Below are 16,114 nucleotides of genomic sequence, written 5' to 3' on the forward strand. Positions count from 1 at the left end.
TATGCTGTTTTATGAAAGACTTGATTCTTTACTTTCACAGATGTATATCTTGTCCTTATCAAGCCCAGGCATGTGTTTGTCACTCAAAGTCCATTTACTAAATTGTAGTTCATTTTGCCACTTCACATTATTTTAGTCCTTTCAATGCCTACTGGGTTCCAAACATGCATTGGTGACAAAGCACTTCCACCAAATACGATCTAACAACTGCAATTTTCTACTAACTCCATGTTTGCATAGAGAGCCACATATTTGTTCTGTTGGGACTTGGGTTAGTCAACAGTTCTCAATCATTGGTCTATGCCAAAACATGTGCAATGTCATACTTTAATTTAACAGTAAGAAGCCTCACAACACCAGGTTAAAGTCCAACATGTTTATTTGGTAGCCCGAGCTTTCAGAGCATTGCCCCTTCATCAGGTGAGTGAAGGGGCAACGCGCAAAGCTTGTGCTACCAAATAAACCTGTTGGACTTTAACCTGGTGTTGTGAGACTACTTACTGTACCCACCCCAGTCCAACACCGGCAACTCCACCACTTTTAAGGAAGATACATTCCACTAAATTTGGTGTTTTGGCAACAGAGTAGGAGCGATGAGAGGGCTTTGAATGAACTTAAAGTCTTTCAAGTCTATCAAGTTTTCCACTATTAGCCATTCAGTGCAGTTAAATCTCTTGATATCAAATGGGTTACATTTATAATTGTGGACTAACTCTGTCAGTGACTACAACAGTATTCTGAAAGACTCAATAACAGTGTATAAATTATCCCTGCTATTGGTCATTTAAAATCAGGCATACATATGATTATTAAACCAAAGGTACAGAACAGTACTTCTAAAAACATCTTTGAACGTTTCTGGGCTTCTTTCAATCTAATTGGGGAAATCAAGATTTTGTTCATTTTAATATGCGGAAAGTAATTCTGGCTTAGAATCTTTTTAAAATTTATGTAGATCCTGAGGTCCCAATCCAATACATTTTCTTAAACACAGGCAACAAAGCCAAAATTGCACTAAATCATAATTAGCTATTTTGGTTTCCTTCCTTTCCCCTCCCTTTCAGTATGCTGTTTCCCATGTCCTTGACACAAAAATGGACACGATTCATTGTTAGGTATTTTTGTTAAATAGAAGCTTTCAATATTGTGCTTACCTTTCCAGGAGGAGGAGAAGCAGTGGGCTCTTTGTTGTTCACTTGTTTTTATGTCAGTTCCTCCTATAATGCAGTCTTTTCAAACCACAGGTTGTAAATTTTATTTTTCCTATCATCAGTCTCTCCATTTCTTGTCAATGTTAACTCTGTTAATATGTTTGGGGGTTTTATAGGTGCTAATTGTTCAGATGGTCCTTGTGTAAAGGTTCAGTAGTAAATGTTAACCAGGCTATTTGACCTGGGAGGACATTACAGGAGATCACCCACACACATGGACTTCCAATCAGTAGTTGTTAGTTGAATGGGGATCCTTGTCATTCCCTTTCACTGTCCAGCTGAAAGTATTGAGGCAACATCTCCTGCTACAGTGGCAGGGATCAAACCTGAGGCTTTAGTGGTCTGAGTTGCATAGTTATTTGATGGATTAATTTAATTGTTAAGAAAGGATTCTATGTTTAATAGATATATAAGCTATCTAATTCGGTCAACTTCTACTAGGTTTTTAATTTAAAAAGTGCTTAATTCAAGTGATCTGATATTTTAGCACCAATTTCCTCTTATGTTGCTGGCACTATAGTTAACACTGCTGTCTGACAGTGCCAAAGACCCAGGTTCGATTCCCGGTTTGGGTCACTCTGAAGTTTGCACATTCTCCCTGTGTCTGCATGGGTTTCGTCTCATAGTCCAAAAATGTGCAGGTTAGGTGCATTGGCCACGCTAAATTCTCCGTCAGTGTAGCTGAACAGGCACCAGAGTGTGGCGACTAGGGGATTTTCACAGTAACTTCATTGCAGTGTGAATGTAAGCCTACTTGTGACTAATAAACTTAAATTCAAAATCTTAATTCCAATGTTCAATGGAACAGAAGTTTTTGTCAACATGGAGGAGTTTAAAATGATACAAATAACTAAAAGGGACCACGGGGAGATAAAAGAACCACCTTGCGGATCAACCTCATCTAGTGTTTGTGGAGATTGAATGGTCAAAAGAAAATAGCTGTGATCGTCAGTATACTTCATTTCTTTGTGTGATCATAAAAGATTGCTGACGTTTTGCAATATAATTGCTGGAAGTTTATTAAGGAATAGTTTTCAGTTCAGTACAGGGAAGTTCTGCACCTGAAGAATTACTGACAATAGAAACTAGCATTTTTAGAGTACACATTTTCAGTGGGTGCACAGTTAAGTTCAGTTCTTTTAAAAATCCATTTAAGGGGCATGTTTCTGTGGGTAAGGAAAACCGCGTATAGAAAAGAAAAACTGGATGGGGGGTGCATGGAGAATCACATTAAAATTCTCAATAACATTAAATTGTAGATTGAGTGGGCTTCAACTTGCAGACTCCAATAGGCACATTGATAGATGGACACTTAACCACCTCTTCCTCATAGTTATCTGCTGTTCCCTTGAATGACATCCTGGATTTCTGTCATTTATGCCCAGGATAGTTCAAGTTCCTAGTCAGTGGTAATGTAATTGTTACACTCCAATATCAGGATGCAGTCTGTCAGTTGCAAAGATGAGTTGAGTTACATCAAGTGGATTTAATAGTCTGGTCGTTAACACAATCACCTACAAAGAAAGAAAGGTTTTTAAAGAATAGTTAACTCTGAATTTGACCACATATGTAGCAATTGTTGAATTTAATGATTCCCCGAGTATGGCAATAAAAAAGAACAATTACTTACCGTGCAAATTTGAGACACAAGTACACACAATAGCATTGAGTAATGCTGGCATTAATTATGATTTAACTCTGTTCCTAATTCCAAATTTGATCCTGGGATTGTGTGGAGTAAATTGATCACAGCCTGTCCAGTGGTAGAAATGCTACAAGTGAACTAAAGTACCCTTGCGGTTAAGGACAGGAAAGTTAATGGGGGTTTCTGCTCCTGATTGCTAAACTGGAAATGAATACATGTGAGAATAGGACATGGCCAGCCTATCAAGTTCATTGTCAATGCTCAAACTTGAATATTAATTATTTGTGTTATGGTCGGGTGAGGAGGGATTGAAAGGCTCCTCTCTTTTACCTCATTTGATTGCAACAGGATTTTTGTGAAAGGGATCTTCTTGCCAATTCAGTGTTTAACTGTTTACATGCTGTGAACATAAAAACAATCACACACACACACGTGAAAGTACACATACCCAAACACACACACCCAAATACTGATTACAGAGTGGGAAAGATAGATTAATCAGAGTCCAGAGAAATAAAAGGGATATATAGTCTGTGATTTGGTGACTTGGTTGGCTTCAGGCTGAAGTAGGTGGTTTTGTGACGGTATTCCCACGGACCTTGAGGGAAGCTAGTGTTGAAATTGCAGGGGCCCTGGCAGACATATTTAAAATGTCAGTATTCACGGGGGAGGTGCCGGATGATTGGAGGGTGGCTCGTGTTGTTCCGTTGTTTAAAAAAGGCTCAAAATGTAATCCGGGAAATTATCGGCCAGTAACTTTGACGTCAGTAGTAGGTAAATTATTGGAAGGAGTACTAAGAGATAGGATCTACAAATATTTGGATAGACAGGGACTTATTAGGCTTTGTGCGTGGTAGGTCATGTTTGACCAATCTATTAGAGTTTTTCGAGGAGGTTACCAGGAAAGTGGATGAAGGGAAGGGAAGGCGGTGGATGTTGTCTACCTGGATTTCAGCAAGGCCTTTGACAAGGTCCCTCATGGGAGGTGAGTTAGGAAGGTTCAGTCGCTAGGTATACATGGGGAGGTAGTAAATTGGATTAGACACTGGCTCAATGGAAGAAGCCAGAGAGTGGTTGTGGAGGATTGCTTCTCTGAGTGGAGGCCCGTGACTAGTGGTGTGCCGCAGGGATCGGTGTTGGGTCCATTGTTGTTTGTCATCTATATCAATGATCTGGATGATAGGGAGTGGGATAGCTTGATCTTGGTTTCAGATAAAGCTCGGCACAACATCGTGGGCCGAAGGGCCTGTTCTGTGCTGTACTGTTCTATGTTCTATGTTCCATTGGCGGTCCCAATACTTCTGATTTAAAGATGTAGACAGCTGCTTTAGCAGTTCTCCAGGTGATGATAGTGCTGGGTTGCATTCTTTTAAAAAGTCTGTGTGCGTCAGGGTCAGCAAATAGGGATCGAAGCTTACACAGTGGGTTGGAGAGAGCAGCAGGAAGGAGAAACCCCATTTGGGTCTTCACTCGCCAGCTTCTCAGCTGCTTCTCTTATTGCAGAGAAAGCAGAAGTTTAAAAACACAGGGAGGGCCTATCACATGACCATCACCTAGTGATTCAAACATGGTTGTGACTAGTGTATTCCTTCTTGCAACTTAAATCAGTTCATGTCTGGAAATCCTCTCTCAGCCAATGTTTCATTGTTCAAGTGATTGGGTCTACAGTATTGCCACTGTAGTTTAATGAGTTCGTGTGTGGGGGACCCCTGTTGAATATCTCAGGTGATTGCTTTGATGCCTTGTTAATGAGAATATACACCACACTCATTGTTCAGAGGCCATTGCCCTTGATGGGTCTTTGCAGACATGAAAGTTTCCATCTCAATGCATTGGAATGTGGAAAGCTCAGTGATGCAAATTAGTTTGTTACAAGATCAAGTCACACTTTTAGCTTGTATTTTAAAAATCTGTTTTAAAAGTTCCGTTAGATTTTCCAGCCATTAGGTTAAAAATCATTATTTGGCATAAAGCATGTTTTGTTACAGTATCAGTTCCTACTGTGGTGAAAGAACATATCTTCAACAGGAGAAAAAGGGAAAGAATATCTCAGGTCCTGAAAATTAATTCCAAGTTTTTAGAATTTTCAATTATTTTCAAAGGCAGCACGGTAGCACAGTGGTTAGCACTGCTGCCTCACAGTGCCAGGGACCTGGGTTCAATTCAGGCCTTGGGTGACTGTGTGGAGTTTGCACATTCTCCCCATGTCTGCATGGGTTTCCTCAGGGTGCTCCGGTTCCTCCCACAGTCCAAAGATGTGCAGGTTAGGATTGGGGAATAGTGGGGCAAATATATGGGGGCTATGGGGATAGGGCCAGGGTGCGATGCTGTGTCGGAAAGTTGGTGCAGATTCTATGGGCTGAATGGCCTCCTTCTGCACTGTAGAGATTCTAGGATTCTATGATGTATTAACTATCACATGAGGAAGTAAGCCAGCCCTAATGGCACAGATGTTATGTGATCTGAATAATGCTCAGCCAATTATAAAAACTGATTTCAGGAAACAATCTGCAGATTAATGTAATTAAAATTATTTCTAAGTAACTTGCCTGAAGACATCCCTTGGAGCATGAGTAAAATGGAGACAGAATTGGTATGTTACATCCCAACTTGTAATTTGTTCAGCGGCTGAACAATCAGTCTCAAATAGGTGACACGTTGCAACACTGACTGCTCTGCACAGCCAAACATTATTTTCTGCCTTTCTTCAGCTCACATTCTATTGTACATCTTTTGGTAAGTCTCCAACACAGGTAACATTACAAAGAGGAGAGCCTCTAATGAAGTAAACATGTATGTTCCTAGCAATGTTTTTATAGAGCTGCTTGCATCAATGCAAAATCAGGGGACCCAATTGTTGTTGCAAAAATTTAGAGGATAATCTCTCTATTTATTGGAGCAGAACACAAGGCCTAAATCTGAAGGCAGACTCGTACTTGAGACTAGAGTAAATGCCCTGTATAGAGCAATGACTATCACCTTAAAATTTATCATCCTAGGAGTCTGTTTGGTTCATTTAAGTTTTTTGAATTATATAAATTTAATTTGTATTCAAAAAATTACAGAACGTACATTAGATTGGTGTAAATCAGTGAGATTGCCAGATTGATTTATTTTTCCCAGTTCATTCTGCTTCCTTGCCATGACACAATTCCACAGATATTGTGAATTCACATAGTGTCTTTCTTCACGTAGGAACCCTATGTTGGTTGGCTATTTGACTCAGTGCATCATAGAAGGGCTGTCCTCACAGCTTGCAGAGATCACTGGAGAGTGATCAGAAATGGGAACCTGGATGAAAGCACCATTGCACTGGTTAATTGGTAGAGTCCCTCTGATATTACTCCAAGTGAGATCACTCCAACTGAGATCAGCCCAACAGCCGATTGAATTGGGGGCCTTTCAGTCTGCCTGTACAGATTGACCAGGTTTGCATTTAGTACATATCAATGTTCTGTGGTTTAACAAAAACACTATGGAAAGGCACAGCTTAGTAGAACGGCACATGTATCAGGATTAAAAGTGGTTTAGAAATACCCAAGTCACTCCAGTTCAACAATAAATGGTATTGTATATTAAAGAAGCTTTCCTGTCTGGTAAAATTACTTGCAAACCTCTTTAGCAGGTTTGTGAACAAAGCGGTGCTCAGTCTGATCAAGGACACAACAAGCCTATTGTGCAAATAATCACATCTCCCTCCACCAGTTTTAAAACACTTAGCAGAATCTTGGATAAACCCTTAAAAAGACCCATATATGCAGAGCTGCAGACAGTTTTTGCTGGAATGACAATTGGCCCCAGCTGCCAACATGCTTTCAGCTATTGAGAGTGTTTTGTTCTTGTTTTTTCCCAACCCCTAGAAACAGATAAAAGAAAACTATGAGTACTGGAATGCTGGAAATTTGAAAAATCTGAAATAATGCAACTCACAGCAGGTAGATCAGCATTTAAAAGAGAAAGGCATGTTAACATTGTTAATGTTTTACAGGGTGTCGTGGACAGATTTAATGGGCCTTCTTACTGCCAATGTATGTGAGGAGTATGTGCTTTCTTATCCTCAGTGATTGTCCCCCAGTTTTTGAGCCATGAGTTTATTTGTGAATTTAAAATTAGGAAGGTTATTTATTGGTTCTATAGAAGGGTCATTTGGACTTGAAATGTTAATTTTGTTTCTCTCTCCACAGATGCTGCCAGACCTGCTGAGTTTATCCAGCATTTTCTAGTTTAGTTTCAGATTTCCAGCATCTGCAGTATTTTGCTTTTGTATGATTCTCTCAGTATCCCTTTTGTGGCTGGCCTACAGTTTCTTAGATGATTAGATGCTTTAGTTGAAGTGAAGGACTTCTGCAGCAGAGGATTTTCCATAACATACAAAACCTCTCATCGTCAATATTTCAGGAGGTTGGTTCTCAAGGTGAACTTGAAGTTGGAACAGGTTGGGGAGACTCCTTTTCCCACCTTCAAGGTATGGTTGTTTATTACCATGACTGCTTAGATGGCATGCAGCTTGTCTGCTGGAATCTGATGGATTTCTGTCCAGAATAGCTTCTTGCTGTTTTAAAAGTAGGTAACAAACATGGCTGTCTTATCATGTGACATGTTACAAGTCCCAAGCCGTTTTCCAAATAAGGTGTAACTGGGACGATGACACATCCTTTGAGCTGACTTTCACTCTGAGAGCTTGAGACAACTAACATCTTTGCATTTGAATGACTCTTTCAACTTGAAATGACCCTTTTGAATTAGTTTCAGGAAAAGGCATCAAGTCAACATCAGTCTGGAAAATTACTTTCGTTCCCTCTTGCGGCAGGGGAGTGTGTCAATTTACAAGCGAAATCAGGTGATCCTCAGGCAGCCAACCCTTTGTGGTTTTTTAAAAATATGAAATATTGACAGAAAGTTCAATATATACTGGATCATGACAGAAGAACTTGACAATTGACCTTTGCTTAAGGTTGCACTTGAAATGTCAGCATAACCTTCCCTTCAGATGGTGACCGAGCTACTGTGCGTTTCCAGTGTTTTTTTTCCAGCAATAGTCTTAAGTTCCCCCAACAAGGCCCCTTTAACAGAAATGGAAGAAACACTTGAGTGCATTCTGGAAGCATTATTTTCTGGGAAAGAGGAAAGTTTGCTGATGAACTATGCAGCCTTACACATCCGGACAAGAAGAAGTGCATAATGCACTCACAGTTAGATTTATTATCAGTGAAATGTACTCCATGAATTAGGCCAAGTTAAAGAATGTGAGACAATTTTTAAAAATGTAAGTTTTGATTCTGTTGTCTTAAACTTAATCATCGTGCTTAGGGAGTTTAACACCCAAATAAAGTCTTGTACTCAGATCAACCTGTTACAATGTTGATATTCCTTGGGAGCTGGTTGAGCTTTACATTGTTACTCTGCTGCAAGTGTGTCAGAAACCCTGTTTATATGCAGAAACTAGAAACAATACATGCTTTCATAGAGTAGAATTGTGCAGAGATGATCCACGGGGCTAATCGTTAGCATCAGATGGCTGAGAAATGAGGAAATACACAAGTCTGTCTTTTTATCCTTGAAAGAAGGGGACGAAAAGTTTATGTACTGAGGTATTGCACATCAGTTGATGACATGGAAAAAAACAGTTCTGGAAAATTACTTTAAATTTTGAGTGTAGGACAAAGCAGCTCAAGGACGATCAACACATAGAATAAACTTCCAGATAAGAAACTACGGAGATTAAATTCCTAGAATTTTTCAAGAAGCAGCCCACCGCCACCTAAAGACTGATACAAGTCCTTTAACATAATAAAATGTCCCAAGGTGCTTCAGAGGAGAATTATTGAGCAAAATTAAATATGAACCACATGAGGTGACACTATCTCAGAGAATTATGACATTGGAGGAGATTACAGTGATAGGGAGGAGCTGGCCATGGAGGGATTGAAGATAAGGATGAGAATTTTAAAATCAAGGTATTGCTTGGTCACGAGTTATAAAGACACCAGTAACTAGCCAAAGTGGCTATTCTTTCTGCTCGAATGTAGGCAGTCTATGCAGGCAGTGTGGTCAATTCCAATGCTACCCCTAGTCAAGATCAATTCATTTTCAACTGAGATTACAGCATAACAAACAAGAGCAATTCCTGTTGTTTTGTTCACTCATTAACCCTGGGGCACCAAAGCTATTTGCTCAGTCAACTAACTCAGCATAAACGTCACTCACATAGCAGTTTTAAGGTGCAATCATTTAAAGCAATAGGAATTACATATAAAATGACGATCAACATCAGTTAATTGCAAATACTACTTGCGGCACAGTAGCAGTGGTTAGCACTGCTGCTTCACAGTGCCAGGGACCCAAGTTCGATCCCCGGCTTGAGTCACTGTCTGTGTGGAGTCTGCACATTCTCCCTGTGTCTGCGTGGGCTCCCTTGAGGTGCTCCGGTTTCCTCCCACATTCTGAAAGACGTGCTGGTTAGGTCCATTGACCCGAACAGATGCCGGACTGTGGTGATTTGGGGAATTTCACAGTAACTTCATTGCAGTGTTAATGTAAGCCTTACTTGTGACTAACAAATAAACTTTATTTACCTGGTAACTAGGTTTGTGCATGGAAACTGACTCCTTTATCATTCGAACCTCTGACGCTGTGACTCCACCCACAAGGAACAGGATTAGCAGCGGGTGGTCACTGGGGTGGGGACGACTCACCTGTCAAGTTAATAACATGGACCAACAATGTTTCAGAGACAAATCTGGAACATAAATTCTGGTCGAGCCAGCAACATCCACATCTCATGAAAGAATAAAAAAACTCACTACCCCTTTCCAAGTCAGATTCACAGTGCTTCATTAAAAATACCGGTGTTATTTTCGTATGATCTGGAATACATTTCTTATAGAAAACTAGCTGATTATCTACTTAATCACATGGCTGTATTTTTGTTCAATGAGTTAATCGCAACTCGTACCCTGAAAACAATGTGCAGTTAAAACCGTAAAAATTGATAGCTTTTACTTATAGTAACACAGAACACAAAATGCTAAATGGTTGAGAATGCAACTGATTATTATACCATCAAGACATTGCTGGATAAGACCACAAAATATAACTGTTGACCTGTGTGTGGAGGATAGAGAGAATAACCCACACAGAATATCAAATGAATATCCTTTCCGAGTTCATTAGCACAGTGAGGAGCTTAGAATTTTTCTTAACAAGCAAGGCAGCCAACATGCTGCTGCCCAGATACATAGCCAATTGTCTCAAACTATGGATCTCCTCAGTACACACAAACATTGCAACAGAAATAATTGTACCAATGAAGCTTTTGCAAATGGCATGAAAACAAAACATACAACTGCATCAATATGTCAACAAGGAGGAATTCTGATTTTAAAAGTGAAAATGTTTTTAACTGTAGCTAAGCAGTTGATCCGCTATTCTAAAAGACAAGTTTCCTTATAAGGCTGAATGTTACAACATGCTAAGTGTAGCCTTTGCATTATATATACCAGGACGGGGGAGGCTGGTGGAGTAGCTGAAGTTGCAATATAATTGGAGCAGTTGTTTTTCACAGCATGTTAAAAATATCCCCTAGCGAGGAAGTCCTCATCATCTGTCTGCCCAGAAATATCGTTTGGTTAGTGTCAGAAAGAAAAGGTTTTATAAATGCAATTTGAGGAATGCAGAACAAATTCCAGAAATACTTAAGTCACCAATCACATATTAAGTTCAACTGCACAAAGTGCAATTATGCCAGTAATTCAGTTTATAATGAGGCCAGCAATTTAGTGACCCAAGACACAGACCCGTGAAACCACAATGTTATTCCAGAGCACGGAACGCACCGATTCTCCTCTCAATTTAATTGCGTTGGTCTTAGTTTTGTAAAGCACTCCAGGTAGGACATACTACTTGCCTCTTCAAAATCAGCAGGAGCCTGGAGTGGAATTTTATGAGCTTTTCATTTAGCAGTCAAGAATTCCATAGAAAAGGTGCACGATATGGTGATAGAAAAGTTGGAGAAATAATTCAATTGATCATCTATAAAATAGATTATAAAATGGCTTTTGGTGGTGAGGGAATGTTGGCTAATATACATTTGGACGATTAGTTTAACATCTCTGCTAAAGTTAGAATTGGAAGTAACTGAAAATAATTCACTCTTCTACAAGTATTATATATTCTCCACATCAATTAATGATTTCAGAAAAGGTGGCAACTTGACTTATTATTTGAAAGAATACATTACTTAATCTGATTGTCTCCTATTTTGTGACATTCTGATCACCAGCAGACTTCCCACAAAGCTGAAGTCCTATCAGCAAACAGATCCACTGGATCAAGCACAATCAGTATTTTGTTTTGGTTGTGATCAGAATGGTTGGGATTGTAACATTTATGTCAATATTAGTTGAACATTAGTTTCTACTTGCTCGATACCAACTTTTTGGTCTCAGATATATATGAAGCTCCCCATGGAGCTGCCCGCTGGCTAGGTATATAACTATAATTGCATTTTCCCACATGGTGAGAATATTGGTAAAAATTTATTTTCTACAAGGAGCAGCACATTTGACACAGTACACACACATCATTAGAGGGGGCACGGGTGAGTTGGTACTGGTACATAGTCATATTGTCACCTTGATTAGCAGTAAGCTGGGTGTACCTTTCCAGAACTTAAATGCTTCAAGGGCAAGTTTCAAGAAATGAAACACCATCATTGATATCCAAATACGTTGCTATTTAATTAATCTCAAAGAGAAGGAACAAAATACAAATGTATACTGCGGGGGGCGGGGAGGGAGGGGGGTACAAGTTTGCTCATTCATTGAGCTCATTCATTGAGTCCAAAGATGTGCAGGTTAGGTTGATTGGCCATGCTAAAATTGCCCCTTAGTGTCCTGAGATGCGTAGGTTAGAGGGATTAGTGGGTAAAATATGTAGGGATCTGGGGGTAGGGCCTGGGTGGGATTGTGGTCGGTGCAGACTCAATGGGCCGAATGGCCTCTTTCTGCACTGTAGGGTTTCTATGATTTCATTGATTTTGCTGATCAGATTTTTAAATATTGTTAGATATGAGCAAAATCAACATCTGATGTGAATGGTCTGGAGCTTGGATACTAACTCTGCAGCACTAAAACTGATTCGTACTCTCCTAGTTTATTACAGGGCTGGAAAATGGAAGAGATAAAAAGCTGTGCTAAATTATGACTCATTGATCACTGTACTCCCTTTGGAAAAAGGCTTTTTTGAATCTCTAGTGCTAAACACAGAACTAGTTTTATCATTTACAATGCCCAAATGGAAAAATCTTCAACTTCAACTTGAAGATTAAGACGAATAATTTGACCAACTGGAACTGTTTAGCAAGCATTCACAGTCTGTGACTCTAAACATTATCAATTTGTAAAGAAAGTGATGCTGTTTTACACAGCACAATCTGTTATTCATTTCTGATTATTTGGGGATGCAGTAATTCCAGTTTTAGAGCATGTTAATCCTTTATCAAATGGTTAATAAATGGTAGCCTGTGCTTATTGAAGAGACAATGCTGTTGGTAAACCTTTTCCTTTCTCTGATTAATATTTCTCTCCTCTCCAGAAAGTGTTGATGCCTCACAGCTTGTATGGTTGCACAGGAGCTGAGTGCCTTTCAATTCTTCGTCAACAGGTCATTAATCACGGTTACATCTCAACAGTAAGAAATTTCAAGTGAGTTGCATCACTGCTGAGCCCAATCCACATCTGACTTGATAGCTACACACATGTAGCAAGGGTCACCAAGTGTGATTAGGAGTGGAAAACCTAATACACAGACACGAGGTCAAACTGGGAATCTTCATACTCACTAGATAAGCTCACTGAAGGGGACCTGACTATGATGACTTCAGTCAGGCTAATGAGGTTGGCCTGCTCGAGTATGAACTCCCTGATGAGTCCTACCTGACTGTCTGCCCCTCTACCACGGCTATATTCGCGGCCGGGTGTCCCTGGAAAGGGAACATGTGGTGTCCGAGGGCACAGTTGATGCCTTCTGTGTCTGCTGGGCACACAGGGACTGGGGTGTATTATTGACCCCTTTAATCACCTTTTAATTTGATGTTTTAAGTTTCCTTTCTGCTTTGTCTTTTGTTTCGGGTGCTTCCCCTCCTTTTAGGGAGCTGGCCCTTTTGAGTTGTCCCTGAGTTACTTTGATTTTGTATATTTGGTTGGACACAAAAAGAAATCCCTGATGAGTCCTAATTCATGGTCCAATCAGGGAGCCTCATGCTTCCTATTTAAAGCAGGTGTATCAGTCTCTCTGCCTATTGTAGCAGGAAGCAACAGGGCGAGAGCGCTCTGTTATGTAATATTGTTATAAATAAAGAAGCACTGGGTGACGGGACCTCCGCCTCCGTGGAGTTATTTCGGTGGCAACGAGGAAAAAGGAGTGACCTGAAGGAACTTGCTTAACCACTGCATATATTGAGGGTAAGCCATTGTTGGACAAACATGCCGCCGTTCAGGAAGTTGGACTCTTTTGACCCCAGTGGAGGACTGGGCCCAATATGTGGAAAGGATGAAGTATTTCTTCAGGGCAAATGACGTAGCCTCAGATGAGAAGCAAAGGGTTATCCTGCTGACTGCTTGTGGACCAGCAGCTTTTGCTATTATGCGCAGTTTAACTTTCCCGGAGGCACCGGACACAAAGTCCTTTCAAGAGTTGTCGGACTTGGTACAAAAATATTACGACCCTAAGCCACCTTTGATCCTGCGAAGGTATCGGTTTTACTCCACATTCCTAGAGGCGGGGGAGTCAATCAGCAGTTTCTTAACAAGGCTAAGACATTTGGCAGAGGCTTGCGAATTCGGGGTGGCATTAAATGAGATGCTCCGAGACCGATTGGTGTGTGGAATTAACGATATGACTATACAGAAACGCCTGTTGGTGGAGGCCCAGCTGGACTGTAAACAGGCATTACAGCTGGCTTTGTCTTTAGAAAAAAACGGCAAGCGGAGCACATGAGCCACAAGGTATCCCGATGGAGGTAGAAGCCAACACCAGTGCAACTGGATTAAGGGACTACCACTATGGGGCAGGCCACTACATAGCGGCCCTCCGGAAAGATTCAGATACGACGGAGCACAGGTCCACCTACAGAACTGCCCCTAGACAAGGCCAGATTAAGCCCAAAGCGACAGCAGTCCCTGCAGAGCCCCGCCTGACATGACATTGCAACGATTGCCAGTGTCAGGAGGCGCAGAAGAAATGCAAGATTCCTAAATGAACATTTCCAAAAAGAACACATAGGCTGAGGGACAGGAGAATGCACAACCTGGAAGCTCCGTCTACCTCCGACAAGGAACAGCTACTTTGACAAAATCAGAACCCATCAAATTGTCAGTGAGACTGAATGAACGTCCAATTTTAGTGGAGGTCAATACAGGCACAGCCGTGTCGGTCTTGGGGGAAACAGTGTTTAACAAGATACGCACTGGACTCCAACCCTTAGCCCTGACCAAGACTTCGGCAAGCCTGAGGACCTATATGGAGGAACCACTGAAAGTGATGGGTACAACCCATGTGCCAGTTGCTAACGGGAAGCAACTGGTTAGGCTCCCATTGATGATATTGGAAGGTTCAGGACCGCGCCAATTAGGGCAAAATTGACTGAACGAGATCCAGCTAGATTGGACAAATATATTTCAGCTGGAAAATGGCCACCTGAGTGAAGCCCTGAGCAAATATCTGGAGGTTTCTCGGGAAGGCCTTGGAACAATCAAAGGAGTTAAAGCAAAATTGCACGTCGACTTGGGGGCAGTCCCAAAGTTTTGTAAAGCCCGACCAGTACCATTTGCGCTAAGGGAAAAGGTCGACACGGAAATGAAAAGATTGCAGCACGAAGGAATAATAAAACCAGTCCAGGTTTTGGGATGGGCGGCATCCGTGGTACCGATCTTAAAGCCAGATGACTCGGTGTATCTTTGTGGCGATTTCAAACAGACAATAAATCCATACACTCAGCTGGACAAATACCCAATCCCACGGATCGAGGATCTTTACGCAAAGCTGGCAGGAGGACTCCTATTCACAAAACTGGACATGAGCCACGCATACCTGCAACTACGGCTGGATGAGGATTCGCAAAAATTTGCTACAATAAACACGCTGAAAGGCCTCTTCCAGTATAAAAGATTGCCCTTCGGGGTTTCGTCAGCTTGTGTCATATTCTAGAGGACCATGGAGAGCATCCTACAGGAATTACCACAGGTTGCAATTTATCTAGATGATGTCCTCATTACAGAAAAAACAAGGGCAGAACATCTGCAGAACCTGGAGGGGGTTCTTAGGAGATTCAGAGCAGCGGGGGTGCGTTTGAAAAGAGAAAAATGCATCTTTTCAGCACCACAAGTAACCTACCTCGGGTACAAAGTGGATAAATCGGGCTTACATCCTCTGGAGGATTGGGTGCAAGCAATAAAAAACGCCCTGGCCCCCACCACCATCCAGGAGTTACAGTCATTTTTAGGACTGGTGACATACTACGGAAAATTAATACAGAACTGGAATTCCATTCTGAATCCCCTCCACCAGTTGCTAAAAAAGGGGCAACCCTGGGAACGGTCGGCCCAAGATCAGGCCTTCAAGAAAATTAAACAGCAACTCTCATCCGAAAATGTATTGGTACATTATGACCCAAGAAGGAATTGATGCTCACCTGTGACGCGTCCCCACATGGGGTTGGCGCAGTCCTGGCACACAGGTGGCAAAACGGGCAGGAACGGCCAATAGTGTATGCCTCCAGGACCCGAGCAACGGCAGAATGAAGATATGCCCAAATTTAAAAAGATGTTTGCAGTTAAAAAACACCGTGATGACATTAAACTTCTTGGATACCGTCCCAGTGGACGCACACAATATGAATCATAGAATCACTCCAGTGCAGAAGGAGGCCATTCGGCCCATCGAGTCTGCACCGACCACAATCCCACCCAGGCCCTACCCCCACATATTTATCCGCTAATCCCTCTAACCTACGCATTTTAGGATTCTAAGGGGCAATTTTTAACCTGGCCAATCAACCTAACCCGCACATCTTTGGACTGTGGGAAGAAACCGGAGCACCTGGAGGAAACCCACGCAGACACGAAGAGAACGTGCAAACTCCACACAGACAGTGACCCGAGCCGGGAATCGAACCCGGGACCCTGGAGCTGTGAAGCAGCAGTGCTAACCACTGCGCTACCGTGCCGCCCTAACAATATATGGTAACAATATATGCCAG

At 41.5% G+C, this 16,114-nt stretch overlaps 1 protein-coding gene across 1 annotated transcript in view; it reads right to left on the minus strand.

Annotated features, from left to right (window-relative positions):
* Nucleotides 1–2,208: 2,208 nt before the first annotated feature.
* Nucleotides 2,209–16,114, minus strand: part of scfd2 (sec1 family domain containing 2) — a 278,578-nt gene continuing 264,672 nt past the window's right edge. Inside the window, exons 8-9 of the mRNA XM_078217208.1 lie at nucleotides 9,432–9,551; nucleotides 2,209–2,725 (exon numbers count right to left, since the gene is read on the minus strand). Coding sequence (XP_078073334.1) covers nucleotides 2,633–2,725; nucleotides 9,432–9,551 — 213 coding nt within the window. The 3' untranslated portion in view covers nucleotides 2,209–2,632. The remainder of the gene's footprint in view (nucleotides 2,726–9,431; nucleotides 9,552–16,114) is intronic.

The sequence above is a fragment of the Mustelus asterias genome, chromosome 1 (assembly GCF_964213995.1).
Source record: "Mustelus asterias chromosome 1, sMusAst1.hap1.1, whole genome shotgun sequence".
Classification (NCBI taxonomy): Eukaryota; Metazoa; Chordata; class Chondrichthyes; order Carcharhiniformes; family Triakidae; genus Mustelus; species Mustelus asterias.